This window comes from Carlito syrichta, unplaced genomic scaffold (assembly GCF_000164805.1).
Source record: "Carlito syrichta isolate Samal-C Ts95f unplaced genomic scaffold, Tarsius_syrichta-2.0.1 Scaffold239038, whole genome shotgun sequence".
In the NCBI taxonomy this organism is placed as follows: domain Eukaryota; kingdom Metazoa; phylum Chordata; class Mammalia; order Primates; family Tarsiidae; genus Carlito; species Carlito syrichta.
The window spans coordinates 364,097-381,925 of NW_007183134.1; the positions used below are offsets into that span (position 1 = coordinate 364,097).

Genomic DNA, 17,829 nt, shown 5'->3' on the forward strand with positions numbered 1-17,829 from the left:
CGTGCATGCCTGTAATTCCGGCTACTCGAAGGCTGAGGCGGAAGGATCGCCGGAGCCCAACAGGTCGAGGCTGCGGTGGCCGGGAGCGGCCACTGCACTCCAGTCTGGGCGACAGAGTGAGACTCCGACTCAAAAAAATAAATAAATAAATAAAAGAGTACTTAGGACATTCATCAAAGCTGGCATAGAACAGCTTGTGCTGTTACATCAAGTAATAACTGTGTGAAAATTCTAAGAAAAAAGCCTGAATGGTAACTCCAAGCTCCCTGCGACTCCGTGTGACAATTCTTTGTGATCTCTGTGCAATTTCACATCGTGGCTTTCAATGAGGGTTTGTGTGACTGAGATCAATTATCCTGGTATCATGTTGATCTGTCTTAGTGCTCTTGGCACAGATAGCCACCAACTATCTTTTCTTCTAGGAGAGTTTACTGCTTTATAATTCATTTACAAGAAATACAGTACCATGAGGCTCTTCTGTTTGTGCTAGTTGGAAATGTCTCAGAGCAACAACCCAGAACGTTCTGCTTCACAGCACAGAGAAAGGTTATATTGACTGCATAGATCACATCCTTCTGTATTTGGAGGGGCTGATAACCATCTCTCATTTACTTGGCACCAGGGCCCTTCTCTCTTATGATATTCCATCCCTTTCTTTGCACTATGCCTCCTCCCTTCACATCCAAGTTTCTGTCTCGACTTGGTTGTGTTGTGAATGGTAGTTAGGAACTTACTTGAGTTCAAGGGCAGCAATTTGGTGCAACTGAGTGAAGTGCCTTTTCTGTATGACTTCCAGCAAAGACGTTATGTTCCGCTGCATATTCTGAAGAGTAGAATCGGGGAGTTGGAAATCTTCATCCAAGCTCTCATTTAAAGTTGTTGACTTTTCAATCATTTCTATGGAGAAAATTCAGTTATTTAATAAGTCTCTCAAAAGTACATAGTGCTAAATGAAAAAGTTAGAACCCACCCTGGTGAGGACTGTTCTTTTCCCCTAAGCTAGGTGGACCTCCAGCCCAGGCGAGGCCAGGCCACTCAGTGTATTCCAATGTACTCAGCACACCCCCCAACTAAACATTCATGAACTTGGGATTATGTAATGTATATCTGCCCAAGCACCCATAAAATCCCTAAAGGCAGGGAGTTTGACCATTGTGTTTACCTCAGCATCTCCTTGTATCTGGTGCAGACATTTGCACATAGAAATTTCTCAATAAATATTTTCTACATGAATAAACCACTAATACTTGATGCTACTGTTTTTATTAAACATAATTTGTTCTAATAATTTCCTTACCTTTTGCCTTATAAAATCTGATTTGCACTGGATTCTATACTTTTTAAGCCCTTAAACTATAACCCAAAAAGAAAAAGCAAGAATATGTTGCTGGTAACCATAAAACTAAAAATAGCACACTATCAGCCGGGCGTGGTAGTGCATGCCTGTAACTCCGGCTACTTGGAAGGCTGAGGTGGAAGGATCGCTGGAACCCAGCAGGTTGAGGCTGCGGTGGCTGGGAGCAGCCACTGCACTCCAGTCTGGGCGACACAGTGAGACTCCAACTCAAAAAAAAAAAAAAAAAAGCACACTAAAGGCCAGATCAGATACCATCGAGACATGACTAAATGGCTCTAATATGGTGGACATGCTTTAGCACCAAATGGAAGCCCCAAATCCTGTCGGTTCCTAATCTGGACAAATGAATGGGGAGATTACCATAGCAGCTTTATCATGATGGGGGCTTGAGAATTAAGATCTGCGTGTGAGCCATGATATAGAAAATTTAAAAAGAAATATGTATTTCCTAAAAACTAAAATCTCAGTGAAAAACTATGGCCTGGACATTTCACGATCTCCAAACCATGGAATATTCTAATCCCATGGCTCCAGGAAGCCCAGTGTCAGACACACACCTGTGCATATGTTTAATAGAGCAAAAGTGACTCCCCAGACTTGACACTGCCCACACTACCTTTGATGTTTGACTGTAGCCTCTCAATGACAGCGGCCAGGTCTTGACTCTCCCTGAAGATTCTTTCGGTTGCCCTGTTCACCCTTTGGGTACTTGTTAATACTCTATCGAGCTGACAGGAGAATAAGGTCTCAGGTTAGTTTGACTTTTAAAAAATGTGCAAGCTTTGTCATTCCAGTTATTGCCTCTTTGAAGCAACAAAACGATTTCAGAATATCAAGATGTGCTCTACCATGTAGACCGAGGTTAATATTTTGGGTTAGAAATTGACTAAGTGGTTAATGAAATAATTTACAACTCACTCAACCTGAGGAAAGATGGTATATTTTTATTTATTTTTTATTATGTCAGCTATTTATTCTTTCTAAAATCCCAACAGTATCAGTTTCCTCACAATTAATCCTGATTATCACTGAATAAGATAGTATATTTTTAAAAGCAGCCTGATAGACCCACAGATTCTCCCAGTGCCTCTACTGTGAAGTCCCTTTATTTACTGCAGGACCCAAGTATACAGAACACAGAAAGTTAACCTTAATAATTTGTCTACCCTGTGAGACATTAGTCTCTAGGAGTTAAAAACCTGGAGTCAGGCAAGCTGGGTTTTAGGTCTCATTCTGCCAGGCTACAGACAGAACTCAACATTATCTATAACGCTGGGTAATAATAACACCTCCTCATGAGACTCTCAGGAGAACCGAATGAAATGATGTCCCCAAAGCCAGCAGCCCAGAGGCTGAGATTTAGCTGTCCTCAGCTGTTATTTTTACTAAGAATTTTATAATTTGTAAAAGATAAGGTTGCTTGTAATTCCCAAGAATGCAAATTAAGTCAGATCGGGTCTACGAGTGCTTTCTAGTCAAGACCAAAGTGAATCTTCTTTAAGGGATAGTGAGAATTTATTTTAATCAGCATATCACTTCCTGCCAAACATTTGTTTGATGAGGTACTTAAAGCCCACACTTAAACACTTACACTCTTTCCAAAGCATCATTAATTCTAAATTAACAGGGGCCAAGCTAATATTTTTTCTAGGGTGTGTAATTATGTACGTGTGTATGTTGAGAGACAGAGACTAGATACACATATGTATAGATAAACTAAACATTATACATAAATATGTATATACACACACAAGGTTCATAAGTGAAAAATAGTAAATTTGACAGTAAATTTGACAGGCCTCTCTCGTCATCTGTAAATGAGGAGATTCTTTTTTGGGTCACTAAAAGCCCTTTCTCTGGCAGAGGCTAAACAGAATAAAGGATCCCCTGGTGACACAAAAATGAGCTTTCTTGCCATTCAAAGTCCTAAAATCAGAACCACCTGGGTATGAAGCCTGAGTGTTGGCCAGATCCCATGAAGTCTGCCCTGTAAGTTGCAGAGAGCATTACTGGTGCTCCGTGGCGCGCCTCTGTGCTCACCATGTGCTCGGATAGCCAGTGAATTTAAGAGAAGGAAGAAAGCACGGCGATTTTTCCATCCTGTCCCCATCCTTCAGTGCAGAGGAGATAATATGGGAGTCAGAGAGCAAAGTGACTGTCCAACCCTTTCCTCTGCAGAGGTGACAACAGAAATTAAGTCAGGAGCCTTTTCCCACTAAACCACAGAAACTGGCAGGGATGAAATCAACTGGATGATCAAGTACCTGGAGCACAGCTCCTGGGAGGAAGAGGCTGACATGGTCTAATCAGAACCTTCCAGACAGCCAAGGGTCATTGCTCACACTGCCCTAGTTCTGCCTGCCCTAGTTCTTGAAGAAAGAAGTTACAGCCGGGCTCGGTGGCTTAGCCTGTAATCCCATGCCTTGGTAGGCTGAGGTGAGTGGATTGCCTGAGCCCGTGGGTTCGAGACCTGCCTGGCAGCGAGACCTCATCTCTACAATAAATCAAAAAATTAGCCGGGCGTGGTAGCGCGCACCTGTAATTCCAACTACTTGGAAGGCTGAGGCGGAAGGATCGCCGGAGCCCAGCAGGTCGAGGCTGCTGCGCTCCAGTCTGGGCGACACAGTGAGACTCCAACTCAAAAAAAAAAAAAAGAAAGAAGTTACCTTCTCTCTCAGGTTGTCTGTTCGTTCTGCAACGCCTTCAAGTTTAATTGTTGCCAGTTCCCTTTGCTTATTTTCCTTCAACAGAGATTCCTAAGAAGAATAAAGGGAACACATTAAATTACAGTGCTTCTGAGTAACATGTTCTGGTTCTTAACTAAGAAGCACTTGCTATTTCCTTTTTGGTTCACACGAGGAAATTCTTCTTTCCTTGAAATTGTCATGTAAAAAAAAAGAAAATGGATCAAACTTAAGTTTCAATTATAGCAACATAATTCCATACTGTCATCCTTTGCCATTGCATCTCCTATGAAATCTGGTGTTAAGCAGAATCTGATACTGCTGCAATTCTTAGACAAAAGCATGACTTTATTTCAATATCGGCATCACATAAATTTTAACTATAATTACCAACACCTTAAAAATACAAAATAATTCAACAGAGAGAAAACTTTATAAATAGTAACGATGAGGTGCTTAATTTATGTCAACGCTATTTAAAATTCTTTGCTTGTATGAGTTTATTTAAAGCTTAAAACAACTCTATGAAGTGATTAAGCTACTGTCTAGGGTTAGAGGATTAAGTAAGTTGCCTAAAGTTGGTGTGTCAGTAAATAAGAAGAACAAAGAACAGTTAAGAGCGCACACTCCCAACCTTCGCCAAACACTTTACATAAACTAAGGAGTTATTGAAAGCAAATGGGCATGTGGCTTAAGTTAGAGCAAATTATTCAAAATTACTTAAAACTTAAATAAAGTATTCACCTCACTTGATAAATAGAAAGTAGTTATATTCCTGGGGCTCAAACTGGCAGAAAATAGTGTTTCTTGATTGCATATATAGTGATTGAAAAATAAATGTAAATGTTTGCTTCTTTATTTTATGGATGTAAAACCTCTCATCTTTCAAAACCACTTTTTGCCATTTGAGGAAAAATAACATAAAACGAACTCTTAGAGTTCCCTAAGCTTTCTTCACTGTTGTTATAGAGAAAAGACCTCTCTAAGTAAGAATGGATCAATGAGCCAAACTCAACCCAACACACACACACACCCTAGGGAAACGTTAATTCTAAGAAAAGCGTTTATCTAAAAAAAGATATTTAGGAATGCCTATCCTTTTTATTGCAACCGGACACACTGACTAGATTATGTCCATTTCTAATGTACCGGCAAAAAGCAAAATTGAGGAATCATGTTTTTTCCAATTAGAATGAAAAGTGCAGGAGTAGCTACTGTCTACTATATCCATTTCTTAACTTCCTGCCCTTCTTTGACCCAGATGCTCTTGACAAAACATAAAATTATGATGTATTCCCAGAGATTTTAGTATAGTCTTATGGGGGAGGGAGAAACTTTCATGCCTTGCAACTCCGGTTAAGAATAAATACTTAACAGAAGATGGTTTATCTTCAGCATAAACCAACTTGAAAGAACATACTGTCCAATGTATTTTGTTTTTGGAATAGGACAGTTGCTTTCAAATGCCCAAAGGTCTGTATTACGAAGAAGCAAGTAGTCTTGGTCTCATCCTCAAAGGCAGAACAAAGACCACAGGAAGCAGAATTTATAAGGAGAACTCTATGGAGCATCTTAAACAATTAGAGCTGCCCACAGGGAAATAAATTAGCGTATGAGAAGATGAAGTCCCTGTCCCTGGTCATAGAGTCAAGGGATGGCTGGAAACCTCGCAGTGGGGGACGATGGAAGTAAGACACCTACACGGGAGGAGTGGGGGACACAGACAGATGGATGACTCCTCCTCCCTCCCACACTGACTGTATCTCTCAATGATACAGGTTTCTATTCATGTATTCCCAGTACTTACCCGGAGAGAAATAGTTGTATTTTTCAGGTTTGTCAGAATTCCGTACGGGACAGGAACAATGCCGGTGAGATTCACAGAAAGAATGGTATCACCAATATTTTCTAAGTCATTCAACAGCACATCTACACACTCATCATCACAGGCTTAAAGAAAAAGACAAAAAACAAAAGAGTTAGATCTGTATCTCTCTCTCCCTCTCCCACCTCTCTCTGTATCTCTCTCTCCCTCCCTCCCTCTCTCTGTATCTTCTCTCCTCTCTCTGTATCTTCCCTCTCTCTCTGTATTTTTCTGTATCTTTCTCTCCCTCTCTGTATCTCTTTCTGTATTTCTCTCTCTCTCTCTCCTCTCTCTGTATCTCTCTCTTTCCCTCTCTCTGTATCTCTCTTCTCTCTCTCTGTATCTCTCTCCTCTTTCTGTATCTCTATCTCTCCCTCTCTCTGTATCTCTCTTCTCTGTGTCTCCCTCATTCCCTCTTTCTGTATCTCTCTGTATCTCTCTCTCTCTCTGTATCTCTCCCTCTCTCTGTATCTCTCGTCTCTCTGTGTCTCCTCATTCCCTCTCTCTGTATCTCTTTCTCTGTAAAAAAGAAAAAAAAAAAGTTAAAGTTACTGCAGTGTGGTCTGCTCATTTCTCATGGGGTTGCATAAGCCATTTTGTAATAATAAAATGCACAGAGGACACTGTGTCCTCCCTGTGTCACATCTGATCTCATTCTCATTCCAACTGTGTGGTGGGGGTATGGCAGGAAGCACTGAGCCCCTATTCTCCAGCGAGGACACTGAGACGTAGATCAGGTAAGTCACTTCCCTGGAGTCACACAGAAAGAAACAATTGAGCCAGGAGCGATACCCAGGACTGGCATGTGTTTCATTGTACCACTCCAACCCTGCTCGTCGTTAACTGGGACCCACCGCGGTGAGTTTCCATGCTTCCTTACAGAGCCTGCTCTGTCACTTCCTCAGACAGTTTGCAGATCATCTTCAGCAAGTACAAATGAAGGGCACTGGAGAAAACAATGGGGGTGTTTTTGCTTATAATAAACACAGAAACAAAAGCAAAAGAACTCTCCAGTGCCACGATCCTAACTTTTTTCTACTTTCCCCATGAACTTCGGAGAAGACGTCCCAAGAAGACTACCTCATGCACTTGCTGGCAAAGTAAGTCAAAACTGGGAAAAACAAACAAAAATCCATGACAGCCAAGAACTAAAGTTATTGTGGAATTTGGGTAGCACAAATGACAGTCCCACAAAGGTGTCTGCTCTCTGTCACCGAGTCACCCTGGGCTCTATTAAGGGATATATTAAAGCAACTAAGAAGGCCGGGCATGGTGGCTCACACCTATAATCTCAGCACTTTGGGAGGCTGCGGGTGACAGGGTCGCCTGAGCCCATGGGTTTGAGACCAGCCAGGACAACTTGGCGAAATCTCGTCTCTACAATAAATAAAAAAGTTAGCTCCTTGGAAGGCTGAGGGGGAAGAATGGCCTGAGCCCACCAGGCCGAGGCTGTGGTGGCCGTGATCACGTCACTGCATTCTAGCCGGGACAACAGAGTGAGACTCTGCCTCAAATCAATAAATAAATAAATAAATAAGCTGGGCTCGGTGGCTCAGCCTGTAATCCTGCGCCTTGGAAGGCTGAGGTGAGTGGATTGCCTGAGCCCGCGGGTTCGAGACCCGCCTGGGCAACTTGGTGAGACCTCATCTCTACAATAAATCAAAAATTAGCCAGGCGTGGTAGCGCGTGCCTGTAATTCCAGCTACTTGGAAGGCTGAGGCGGAAGGATCGCTGGAGCCCAGCAGGTTGAGGCTGTGGTGGCCGGGAGTGGCCACTGCACTCCAGTCTGGGTGACAGAGTGAGACTCCAACTCAAAAAAAATAATAATAATAAAAATAAATAAATAAATAAAGCAGCTAAGTGAGGAGGTTGAATCACTGTGCTGCTTTGAGTGCCCAGGAAATAAAGGCCAGTATCTCAGAAATTCCTGCTTCAGCTAAAAAAAAAAAAAAAAATGCACGATTTACGGTTAAGTTCAGCAGATGCAACAGCAATCTATACTAAGAGAATAATAGAATCAAAAATAAAATAAAGTAGGATGCTCTGTGTCCTGCTGACACTGTAACCACTTCTTTTCTCACACATTTGAGAGGAAAAATCATTTTTGCATCTTGAGAGGAGAAATACTCACAAATGCAGTCGCTTTCCACCAGAATGTGTCTTGGTTCACACTCCTCGCATCGCAGCCCCGAGGCCCCCGGCCTGCAGGTGCACTGCCCCGACGTGCGGTCACAGTGGCTGTGGACAGAGCCGTGCAGGCTGCAGTCACACTTCTGGCAGCTGCCCCCTGGCACCTGAGGGTTGCCATGATAGCCCGAGGAACACCTATAGCAAGGAGGGGATTAAGGCACAGACAGGACGGTCAACACCAGAAAGTAAATTCAGAAATCCGCATTTACCCCTGAACAATAGTCATTTCTGCCCAATGAAAGGCAAAACACACAGATCCATTCATCTCGGGGAAACCGGTTTTGGAACAGTCATGTGGTCCCATATCAACCCTGCCCAGCCAAATTGATAACGACTCCCAAATCACTGTAGTAAGTATGTCCAATGCTTGATAAAAGGAGCAGATGAACCTGACGATTTCCCCGTGAATATTCAACAGCATACCTTTCACAATATTGTCCTTCATAGCCCGGAAGACAGGCATCACAGCGGAAGTCACGGTCACCTTCCAAGACACACGTGGGACTAAAACTGGAAGGAAATAATTTCTTTTTGAACTTTCAGACTCACGACTTCAAGTATTTCTTGAGGTACCTCATTACTCTTAAGATATACCATACTGTTCTTGAAGTTATGTAATTACGCTGGATGATTAAACAAGTTTTTTAGAGCTTACAATCTACTGGAGAAAAAAAGAAGGAAAATCAACATGCAATCAGTATAAGTGTGCACATAACTGGGATCTAAAAGATTGTCTAGGGATAATCGTGTGACTGCCAACTGGAAGAAAACTGATCTCACAGATTTATTTATTTATTAATTATTTTTTTAATCAATATTTTTTATTATGATATTGTGGGGTACAGTTAAGGGCTAGGGATACAAATATGCTTCATTCAGGCACCCTTGTTGTTAAGAGGTGTCTCCCGGATCTCACAGATTTAAACTAAACCGATCTCACAGATTTAGTCACTCCACAGGACAGCTTCCCAGGTAAAAAGGGTCTTGTTCTGAGATTTGAGTGAAGAATTTCCTGGCTTATTAGGTCATAAGGTGACAAGAGCATTGAAATACTAGGAGGGAGCACAAAAAAAACGCAGGGAGAAGTGGGCTGAATACACGCGGACAAGAAGAACTTTCTAACTGTAACGAAAATTACGGAAAACAAGCCAAGGGAAATGAAAGGGAGGAGTTTGGGTGGATTTTGAAAATAAATGGACCTAAAGGTAGGAAATCATGTGGTAGGCAATGGCAAGCAAAATGATAGAGCCACTCGAAGTTTAATCGTCATGGGGACATTGGTGCCCTGCGGCTTTTGGTTTGTTCCATTCTTTCACATTGTAAGTTACCAGTGCACCATCTAGAGGCTGAGCTGGGTATCTGCAAACTATGGGGAGAACAAAAAGTCAAGCCCCGGTTCCCTTTTGGCCAGCAAGATGAAGCTCCCAACCCGAGAGATGAGCCCACACCCCTTCTGACTTTTTTCTTCCTTAGACAGTAAAGGGACAGACTTCATGGGAAACACAAAATATGCAGAAAATAAAACAATAAGGCCTCTTAGATTCAGAGCCCAGACAGGATGTTCATATCCTTACATTCTCTTCCTAATAGCACACACTTTCATTTATTAATGCAGACTTTGAGGACAGTTATAACCTGAGATTTTTTTGTGACTTAAAGAAGTAAGATATTCAAACAGTCCAGAAATGTGCAAAGCAGAAGGGTGAAATAACCTTCCAAATATTTTTTCAGGCACATATAGCTGCATACCTATGGATATTTTATGCATATGAATAGTAAATTTGTTTCCAAAATGGCATCACACTATATGTTCAATGACATACTTCCACTGGCCATTTCTCCAATTCTGTGCCTATTGATATGACTTATTCTTTTCTCAATGTTTGTTTAACATTTCGCTCTAGGAATATGCCACAACATATGTGATCAATCCTTAATAAGTAGATATTTGTTTCTCCCCATTTCTCAGGAGTGCAAGCGTGCTAAAATATATCCATCTTTACACATATATGCAAGTATTTCTACAGCACAGGCTACAGAGAGGGAATAGATGAGTCAAACTAGATATAAAGATTTAACACAAAAATAAGTAATAGTAACAATGCATTTGAGTATGCTTGACAGTTTACAGAGGGAGTGTACACAGTGTCTCTCATTTGGTACTCACCAGCAAGCACCACTTACTTGGAGGCCAGATAAAAATAGAAGATTCAAACTAATATTTCTTTAAAAACCCTTCATTTTCATATACCACATTTGATATTTGATCTTTATATGTCCAACGCCTTGCCAAACATTCTAAGCAATAGTAAAACATTATTGATGCATTACAACTTTCATTTGAACCAAAGAGTACTCTTTGATATCCAAATTCTCACTTAAAATCTCTGGTTCTTTTTTGCATTCATATTATTCTATACAAGCACCATGAGTACAAAGTAGAGACTAATCCCAATTTTATCACCATGTAGCATTTTAGCACTTAATCAGCCACATATATATAAATTCTAATCTCATTCCCTTAAATTAAATGGTAATCAGATTATTTTGTTTCAGTATTCATAAAATTAATAACAATTCATCTTCGTGAAGACTGGATACATATGCTAGGGACTAAAATAAGTCTTTAAAAAACAAAACTTAAAAGTCCTTCCTTGAATTGGCTCCATTCAAACATTCAATACCAACACAGATGATTTGCTTTTGAAAAGATTCTTTTGAGAATGAAGGCTTTTTCTTAAAATTAGCCCTTCTCAACACATGGAGAAGATTCATTAAGACAAACCCTGGAGAATGAGGCTGAAATGGAAGCGGGTTCAGCAGCTGGTGTGCCAGGCTGCACCTGGTCAGGCTCACCTGGCAGGGAGGCTGTGAGGACAGGTACAGGGAGAACAGTCGCCAGCTGAGCCAATTACCTTCCCGTAGTAGCCGGGAGCACACACATCACAGTGGTCACCTGCCGTGTTGTCTCTGCAGTTCTAGGACCCCACATTTCCAAAGAGAGAAGCAATGGGAAATTGTTAGAAATCACTCTTATCTGGTAAGTATTACCGCGTTTCATATCAGTCAGCTTTTTGAAAAATTCTTAAGGAAGAGCATTTTTCCTCTATTTTTTACATCCTAGAAACATTTCCAGTTCTGTGTCCTTCATTCAACATATGACTGCATTCATCTAATACAGCCTAAACATGACTAGTGCATTCTTCTTATGGGAAATAGACACAGGGTCCCTAAAAGCAGACAGTTTTTAGAACCCTAAAAATGGATCTAAAATAGACAGTGACCCCCAAAATGATCTGAAGTGCTAGTTTTGCACATAGCCAGGGTTAGACCATCACATGTACCACTCCTCCAGCAATGGTACACTATCATAGCACACTGTAGCCTTGAACTCCTGGGCTTAAGTGACCCTCCCACCTCAGTCTCCTGAGTAGCTGGAGTCACAGGCACACGCCACCATGCCCAGCAGCTCCAGTTAAATTTTGTCATCATTTGGACCCATGGTCTCGTACTAAAAAAAGAGTACACTTTTTTAAAAAAGCTAAAAGACAAGGTAGTTCTCGCCATCTGATTCCAATTTAAAAATCTTCATTCGCTCGATTTGTCATGATCTAGTCAGTCCTCATGCACAGAATTCCATGTCTGATGCAGTGGGGACAGAAAGATCAGGAACACCAAAGAACCCCTGGGCAAACTCTCTGGCTGACTCATCCTTTTATCCTTGGCGGCAAGAGATGATGTAGACATTTTTTTATATGTTAAAAAAGCTATTTTTAAGTCCCTTTCAAATGAAAAAAAATTCTAGTGTTTTTTATTTTAAAGTTGTATTTCTATATCGCCCGAGGCAAACAGATTTGTCTGGAATCCACTTGACCCCTAAAGCTGATCTCTCTTTAGCAGCAAAATCTGCAGCCTCTTTGTTAAAAAATAAACCTGTTAAATGCTTGTTTTAACAAGCCCTAAAGCTGACAAGGAATAAATGTTGGTTAGTGAGAGAGAACTGAAGCGGATTTCAGGTTTTCCATTACTAATACCAGCAGCAGCATTAAAAACTCCCCCTAGCATACAACGAATTGTGGGCCATCCAGAGTACAGAAGACAAACTACCCCAAGAGCAGCAGGGAAATAAAGACCTATCAATGAGAACGGAAGTGGGCTGAATTCATTGCTGTGGGAAATGCACAGAGAATATCTGTCCCTTTTTTAGTGATATAAAGAGTCTGTCTTATCTCCCAGAAGGCTGTGGAGCGGAGTAGGGAGTGGGTGAGGAGCTTCTGGGCTATCTCCCTGGTGCTTGGTCTCCCCACTCTCTTCCAAGTTGTACTTCTTTCCTACCTATCTCTACTACGATAATACCAAAGGCCTAGTGACCCGAAGCAGGAAGGAACATCCTATAACCAGGTGACAAAACCAGACCCCAAAAAAGTCATGAAGTTTATCTATATGGTAACAAGAATATAGGGAGTGCTTAGGCGATTTTATTAAAGGAAAATAAACCACAAAAGGAATCTAAAAACTGAGGAGAGAAGGTAGGGTCTTGAGCTTATGGAGTAAGGAAGAAGTTGACTCAGGTGCCATATTGGTGGGAAAAACGTCAGGATCTCGTGTCCAGTCAATGCAGTGAGGCAGCAATGATGGAGTGGGCACAAATCCCATCTAGACTGCATCATGGAGATACAGCATCCTTTTTTTTTTTTTTTTTTTTTTTTTTGAGTTGGAGTCTCACTCTGTTGCCCAGGCTAGAGCGCAGTGATACTCACGGCCACTGTAGCCTCGACCGATTGCGCTCAGGGGATCCTTCTGCCTCAGCCTTCCAAGTAGCTGGAACCACAGGCATGTGCCACCATGTCCGGCTGATTTTTTATTTATTGTAGAGATGAGGTCTCACCATGTTGCTCAGGGTGGTCTGAAACCCCTGAGCTCAGGTAATCCTCTCACCTCTGCCTCCCAAAGTGCTGGGATTACAGGCGTGAGCCACAGCGCCTGGCTGACATACAGCACCTTGAGTTATGGAGGGATGTCCCCACCAACCCATGCAGTGAACACATTAGGCGTTGAGCACAGTATTTGAAGACAGATGGTGACACGTCCACTTCGGGATGATGAACAGACGTATGACCACAACCTACGATCACTGAGGGTGAACTGAAGGTATGTGCCCCAAAGGGCTGAAGACACAGGATCTTTGGGCATGGGAAACAGAGATCTGATCAAGTAGTTGGTGTCTGTTAAGATGCTGTCACTTTTCATCAATAAATCTGAACTTACAATTTATCTCCATGGTGCCAAAGAATAAAACTGCACCAACAGGTGCATGATCCAGGGGGATGAGATCCAGGAATAATCAGAGCTGCCCAAAGGTCTTCGGAGCTGTTTTAGAAGTGAGCTCCCCATTGTGGGAGGTACGTAAACATACATTAAATAACTACTTGGCATGGATGTTATAGTTCAAATTTAAAATCTGAAGGAACTCAGACAAGAATAAAAGGAATATTGCAGTCCTTAAATTCCATACTCTTAACCCAGATGCTATTTTCTGTTTAGAACAGGTTTGGGTGACAGAAACTGGCAATAAGTGGTGACAATGAAGGAAGAGATCACTGGGGGTGAACACAGAATACAGATCTGTAAAAAGTGAGAGAAGCTTGAATCAAGATGTATTCTGCTCAACTCTAAGAGACTGCAGACAGCAGTCTAAATTTAGAATCTTTGTCCAGTCCTCTGGCAATGTGTGTAGCCTCTGCCGTGTGCTGCAACGTTCAACTAACAGGCCCAGCTGAGGTCTCCAAGGGGTTTTAAGTAACACCCAGGTAACATATGGCAAATCATTCCCCCTGGAGTAGAGCGCTCCCTGACAGCTGTCAGGCATTACCGACCCTAGGTCAAAGGTCATCCTTCATGGACTGGGCTAAGTGGGCTGTTATTTCTAGGGTACAAATCAACAGATCAGCTGCTGATCTTTCAACTTTGTTCTAGTAGATCTGGGCCAGGAAAGGCAGGGTAATAATGAATGTCCTAGGAATACCCAATCTTGTTAAAGCTGTTAGCTGCACCAAGGAACGATGAAGCATGAAAGAATTGATCACCTTCTGTGTGACCTCTGTCCCCATGACTGGCCAAGGGACTGTTCCAGCTAATTACATCTCACTTTATTTGCCTGAAATCAATTCTCCTTAAATCCTTAAAGGAGATCTTCTCATTTTCTCCATCAGGCCTTTGCTTTTTCTTAGAGCATTAGCTGATTAGAGTGAACACATTTTTGTAAGTGTTGCAGCTATTTGCATCTTCATTAAGTTCGTTTTATCTCGTATGATTGGAATGATCCTTAACTCCACATAGATAATGGAGTCAGCAAAGGTTAACACGTTTCTTTTTCACTGAGGAAAGCCATGCAGTACTTTTTCTAACTTCACCTGTACACTGCTGCAGTTTAGAGATTCTCCCAGTGGAAATTGTCTTTAAATTCCACACACCAAATATTCCTAGATTGGAAGAAGAGGAAGACAACCTGGTGTGGCGGAGGGCAGGTTGGAAGCCCACAGCCCTAACTGCTGTGTTCCAGCTCCTGCGTTTCCTGGTGGTTAGACCCGACCCAGGCTCTCCAAGGCTTCAGATGTGTCTTTCTTGGTGAACAGCTAATTTCCCTTCAATGAGTTATCTGACCTGAGATTAGTTAGTCTTGGCACAATTTATATTGTCAGTGTTTCCACCTGAGTTACTGTAATGAATGAGGTTTCAGGAGTAGGAAATGAATATCAGGATATTTTATGTGACTAGTAAGGCCTGAGTTTGTCCTCACTTAGGGCCATAAGGCTTCTGCGTCACGTGGATGTTTTTCAGAGTTCTCTTGGTGTTCCCAGTCTTGACCTAGGGGAAGGTGGCTGAGAGCAAAGGCATACTAAGATGTGAGTCATTTATTGTGGTATCACCCTCTAGGGAATGTGCATTTTTATTTTATTTTTATATTTTGAGTCAGAGTCTCACTATGTTACCCAGGCTGGAATACAGTGGCTCGATCACAATTCACCACAGCCTCGACCTCCTGGGCTCAAGTGATCCTCCCGAATCAGTCTCTGGAGTAGCTGGGATTACAGATTGGCTAATTTTTTTTTTTATTTTTTGTAAAGATAGGGTTTTGCTGTGTTGCCCAGGCTGGTCTCTAACTCTTAGGCTCAAGCAATCCAAAGTGCTGGGATTACAGGCATGAGACACCGTGTCTGGCCAGAATTGAAATTCATAAAAGAATTTCCACCAACAATGCCAGACCACTTAGCTATGCCTTTCTCAAGGAAATATATTTAAATTTTATATTCAGCTAAATTTAACCTCTCACTAAACCAAGGAAGTGGTGTGATTGTAGACCAGAAATGTAAATACTCAGTGCCTACTCTAATTATAAACATCAGGTGAGCACCCCCATGAACCAGCATACCAGACACTTTCCAGTTTCGGGGTCACACACGTCACTATGGTTGCTGCAATTGCAGGGCACACAAGGAGCAAGCAGAGGACGGGGTCCCCTGCCACCACTTGCTGGGAACTTCCCTCTGTGGTACCCAGGGGCACAGTCCTGAGTAGATGCAAAAGAAAAAAAAATCTGATTAGAATGTGAGCAAAGGACTTAAACAGACATTTTTCCAAAGAAGATATACAAATGGCCAACAGGTGTATGAAACAAGTTCAACCTCACTATCATTAGGGAAACACAAATTAAAAACACAATGTGATACCACCTCACACCCATTACAGAAAATAACAAGCACTGGTGAGGACATGGAGAAACCGCAACCCCTGTGTATTGCTACTGAGAATGTAAAATGGTGTAGTTGCAGTGGAAGAAGTGTGAAGGTTCTTCAAAAATGGAAAACCGAACCACTACGTGATCCTGCAATTTCACTGCTGGGCACCTATCCAAAAGAATTGAAAGCAGGGATTCAAAGAGATATTTGAACCCTCATGTTCAGACAGCATCATTCACAACAGCTAAGATGTAGAAACGACCCAAGTGTCCAACCACAGATGAATGGATAAGCAAAAGGCTGCAAATTCAGACAATGGAGTACTATTCAGTTTTAAAAAGGAGGGAAATCTTGACACGTGTTACATGGAGAAACTTGAGGACTGCCGTGCTAACTAAAATAAGCCAAGCACAAAAAAGCAAATGCTGCTTGATTCCATTTACATGAGGTCTCTAGAGTGGTCAAATTCATAGAGACAAAAAGTTGAATGGTAGCTACAGGGGCTGGGGGAATTGGGAGTTATCGCTGAATGGGTGCAGAGTTTCAATTTTGCAAGATGAAGTGAATTCTGGAGATTGGTTGGTTACATAGCCATGTGAGCGCATCTAACACTACCGAACTGTACACTTAACAATGGTTACGATGGTAAATTTTGTTATGTACATTCTACCAAAATTAATTTTTTTGTTATAAAAAATTATACAATAGATATACATGAACTCTGTTCATCACATGGAGTTTCTATGACAAACATATTTAAACTCAAAACCAGAAAATAGATTTTGACAGAATCTCCCTACCTGACACGAGAACCCCGCGGTGCCAGGAGGACAGACACAACTCTCTAAAAGGGATGCGACCTCCCCCTCTGGGTGCAGTTTCTCAGCCTTTCTGCCAACCTCCATTGAAATATTGGAGATTCTGTACAACCATCATGTTAAGGAATAAGAAAGGAAACACAAACATTTAAAAAACTTTCTAGAAACATAGCACATGACATAATATTTACATATACAGAGGGTGCCAAAAGAGGTATACACATTTTACAAAAGGAAAAACTGTATAAAAATTGTAATACTCAATATATTCCAAAAACAAAAGATGAATACAAGTCACGTTTGACGTCTGCAATGACGAGAGGTGCTCAAAATGGTTACCATCAGTGTCCAGACACTTCTGATTATGGTGAAATAAAGGTAATATGTAGATAATACCACTTTAAATGTGTATACATTTTTTGGCACCCTGGTATATTAAACCAGAGCTTTCCTCCCTGCTGGAGTCGTTTCTACTTGTGATTATAAGCAAAATATGTTAAAACACATTAGTACTGTCATTCCACATCGTAGAACTTAAAAATAATGTTACAAAATTGCACCTGAAACACTCCTTCAAGTACCAACTTGGCCAAGACTTAGTGACTTTCTTTATGGGCTAAAGTAGTAAATGAGTAGGTGACAACATTCTTTACACACCATTACAAAGAAACAGTCATTGCAGTTTTCAAGGGCAAAAATAACCATTTTGCTGTATTTTATCTTCATCTAAGATTCCACTATTATGCACCGGTATGTTATATACACTTTAGCATGGCATGTGGATAATTTAAGTCATAACTCACACATTCCATAGTGATATTAATATTTAACAAGGTCGGACTTGGTGGCTTGGCCTATAATCCCAGCAATTTGGGAGGATGAGGCGAGTGGATTGCCTGAGCCTGTGGGTTTCAGACCAGCCTGGGCACCTTGGCGAGACCTCGTCTCTACAATAAATTAAAAAGCAGCTGGGTGTGGTAGCACGCGCCTGTAGTTCTGGCTTCTTGGAAGGCTGAGGCGGAAGGATCGCCGGAGCCCAGCAGGTTAACGCTGGGGTGACCGTGAGTGTGCCACTGCACTCTAGGCTGGGCGACAGAGTGAGACTCCAACTCAAAAAAAACAAACAAACAAGGTTTTGGTAAGAAACCGGGATATGTGTGTCAATAAAGATGGTAGG

General features: G+C 41.7%; 1 protein-coding gene across 1 annotated transcript in view; it reads right to left on the minus strand.

Annotated features, from left to right (window-relative positions):
• LAMA1 (laminin subunit alpha 1) overlaps nt 1-17,829 on the minus strand; it is a 157,110-nt gene that overhangs the window by 55,195 nt on the left and 84,086 nt on the right. Inside the window, exons 29-37 of the mRNA XM_021709489.1 lie at nt 16,635-16,755; nt 15,528-15,665; nt 10,952-11,073; nt 8,519-8,605; nt 8,037-8,230; nt 5,849-5,991; nt 4,024-4,113; nt 1,974-2,085; nt 735-897 (exon numbers count right to left, since the gene is read on the minus strand). Of these exons, the coding sequence (XP_021565164.1) occupies nt 735-897; nt 1,974-2,085; nt 4,024-4,113; nt 5,849-5,991; nt 8,037-8,230; nt 8,519-8,605; nt 10,952-11,073; nt 15,528-15,665; nt 16,635-16,755 (1,170 nt within the window). The remainder of the gene's footprint in view (nt 1-734; nt 898-1,973; nt 2,086-4,023; nt 4,114-5,848; nt 5,992-8,036; nt 8,231-8,518; nt 8,606-10,951; nt 11,074-15,527; nt 15,666-16,634; nt 16,756-17,829) is intronic.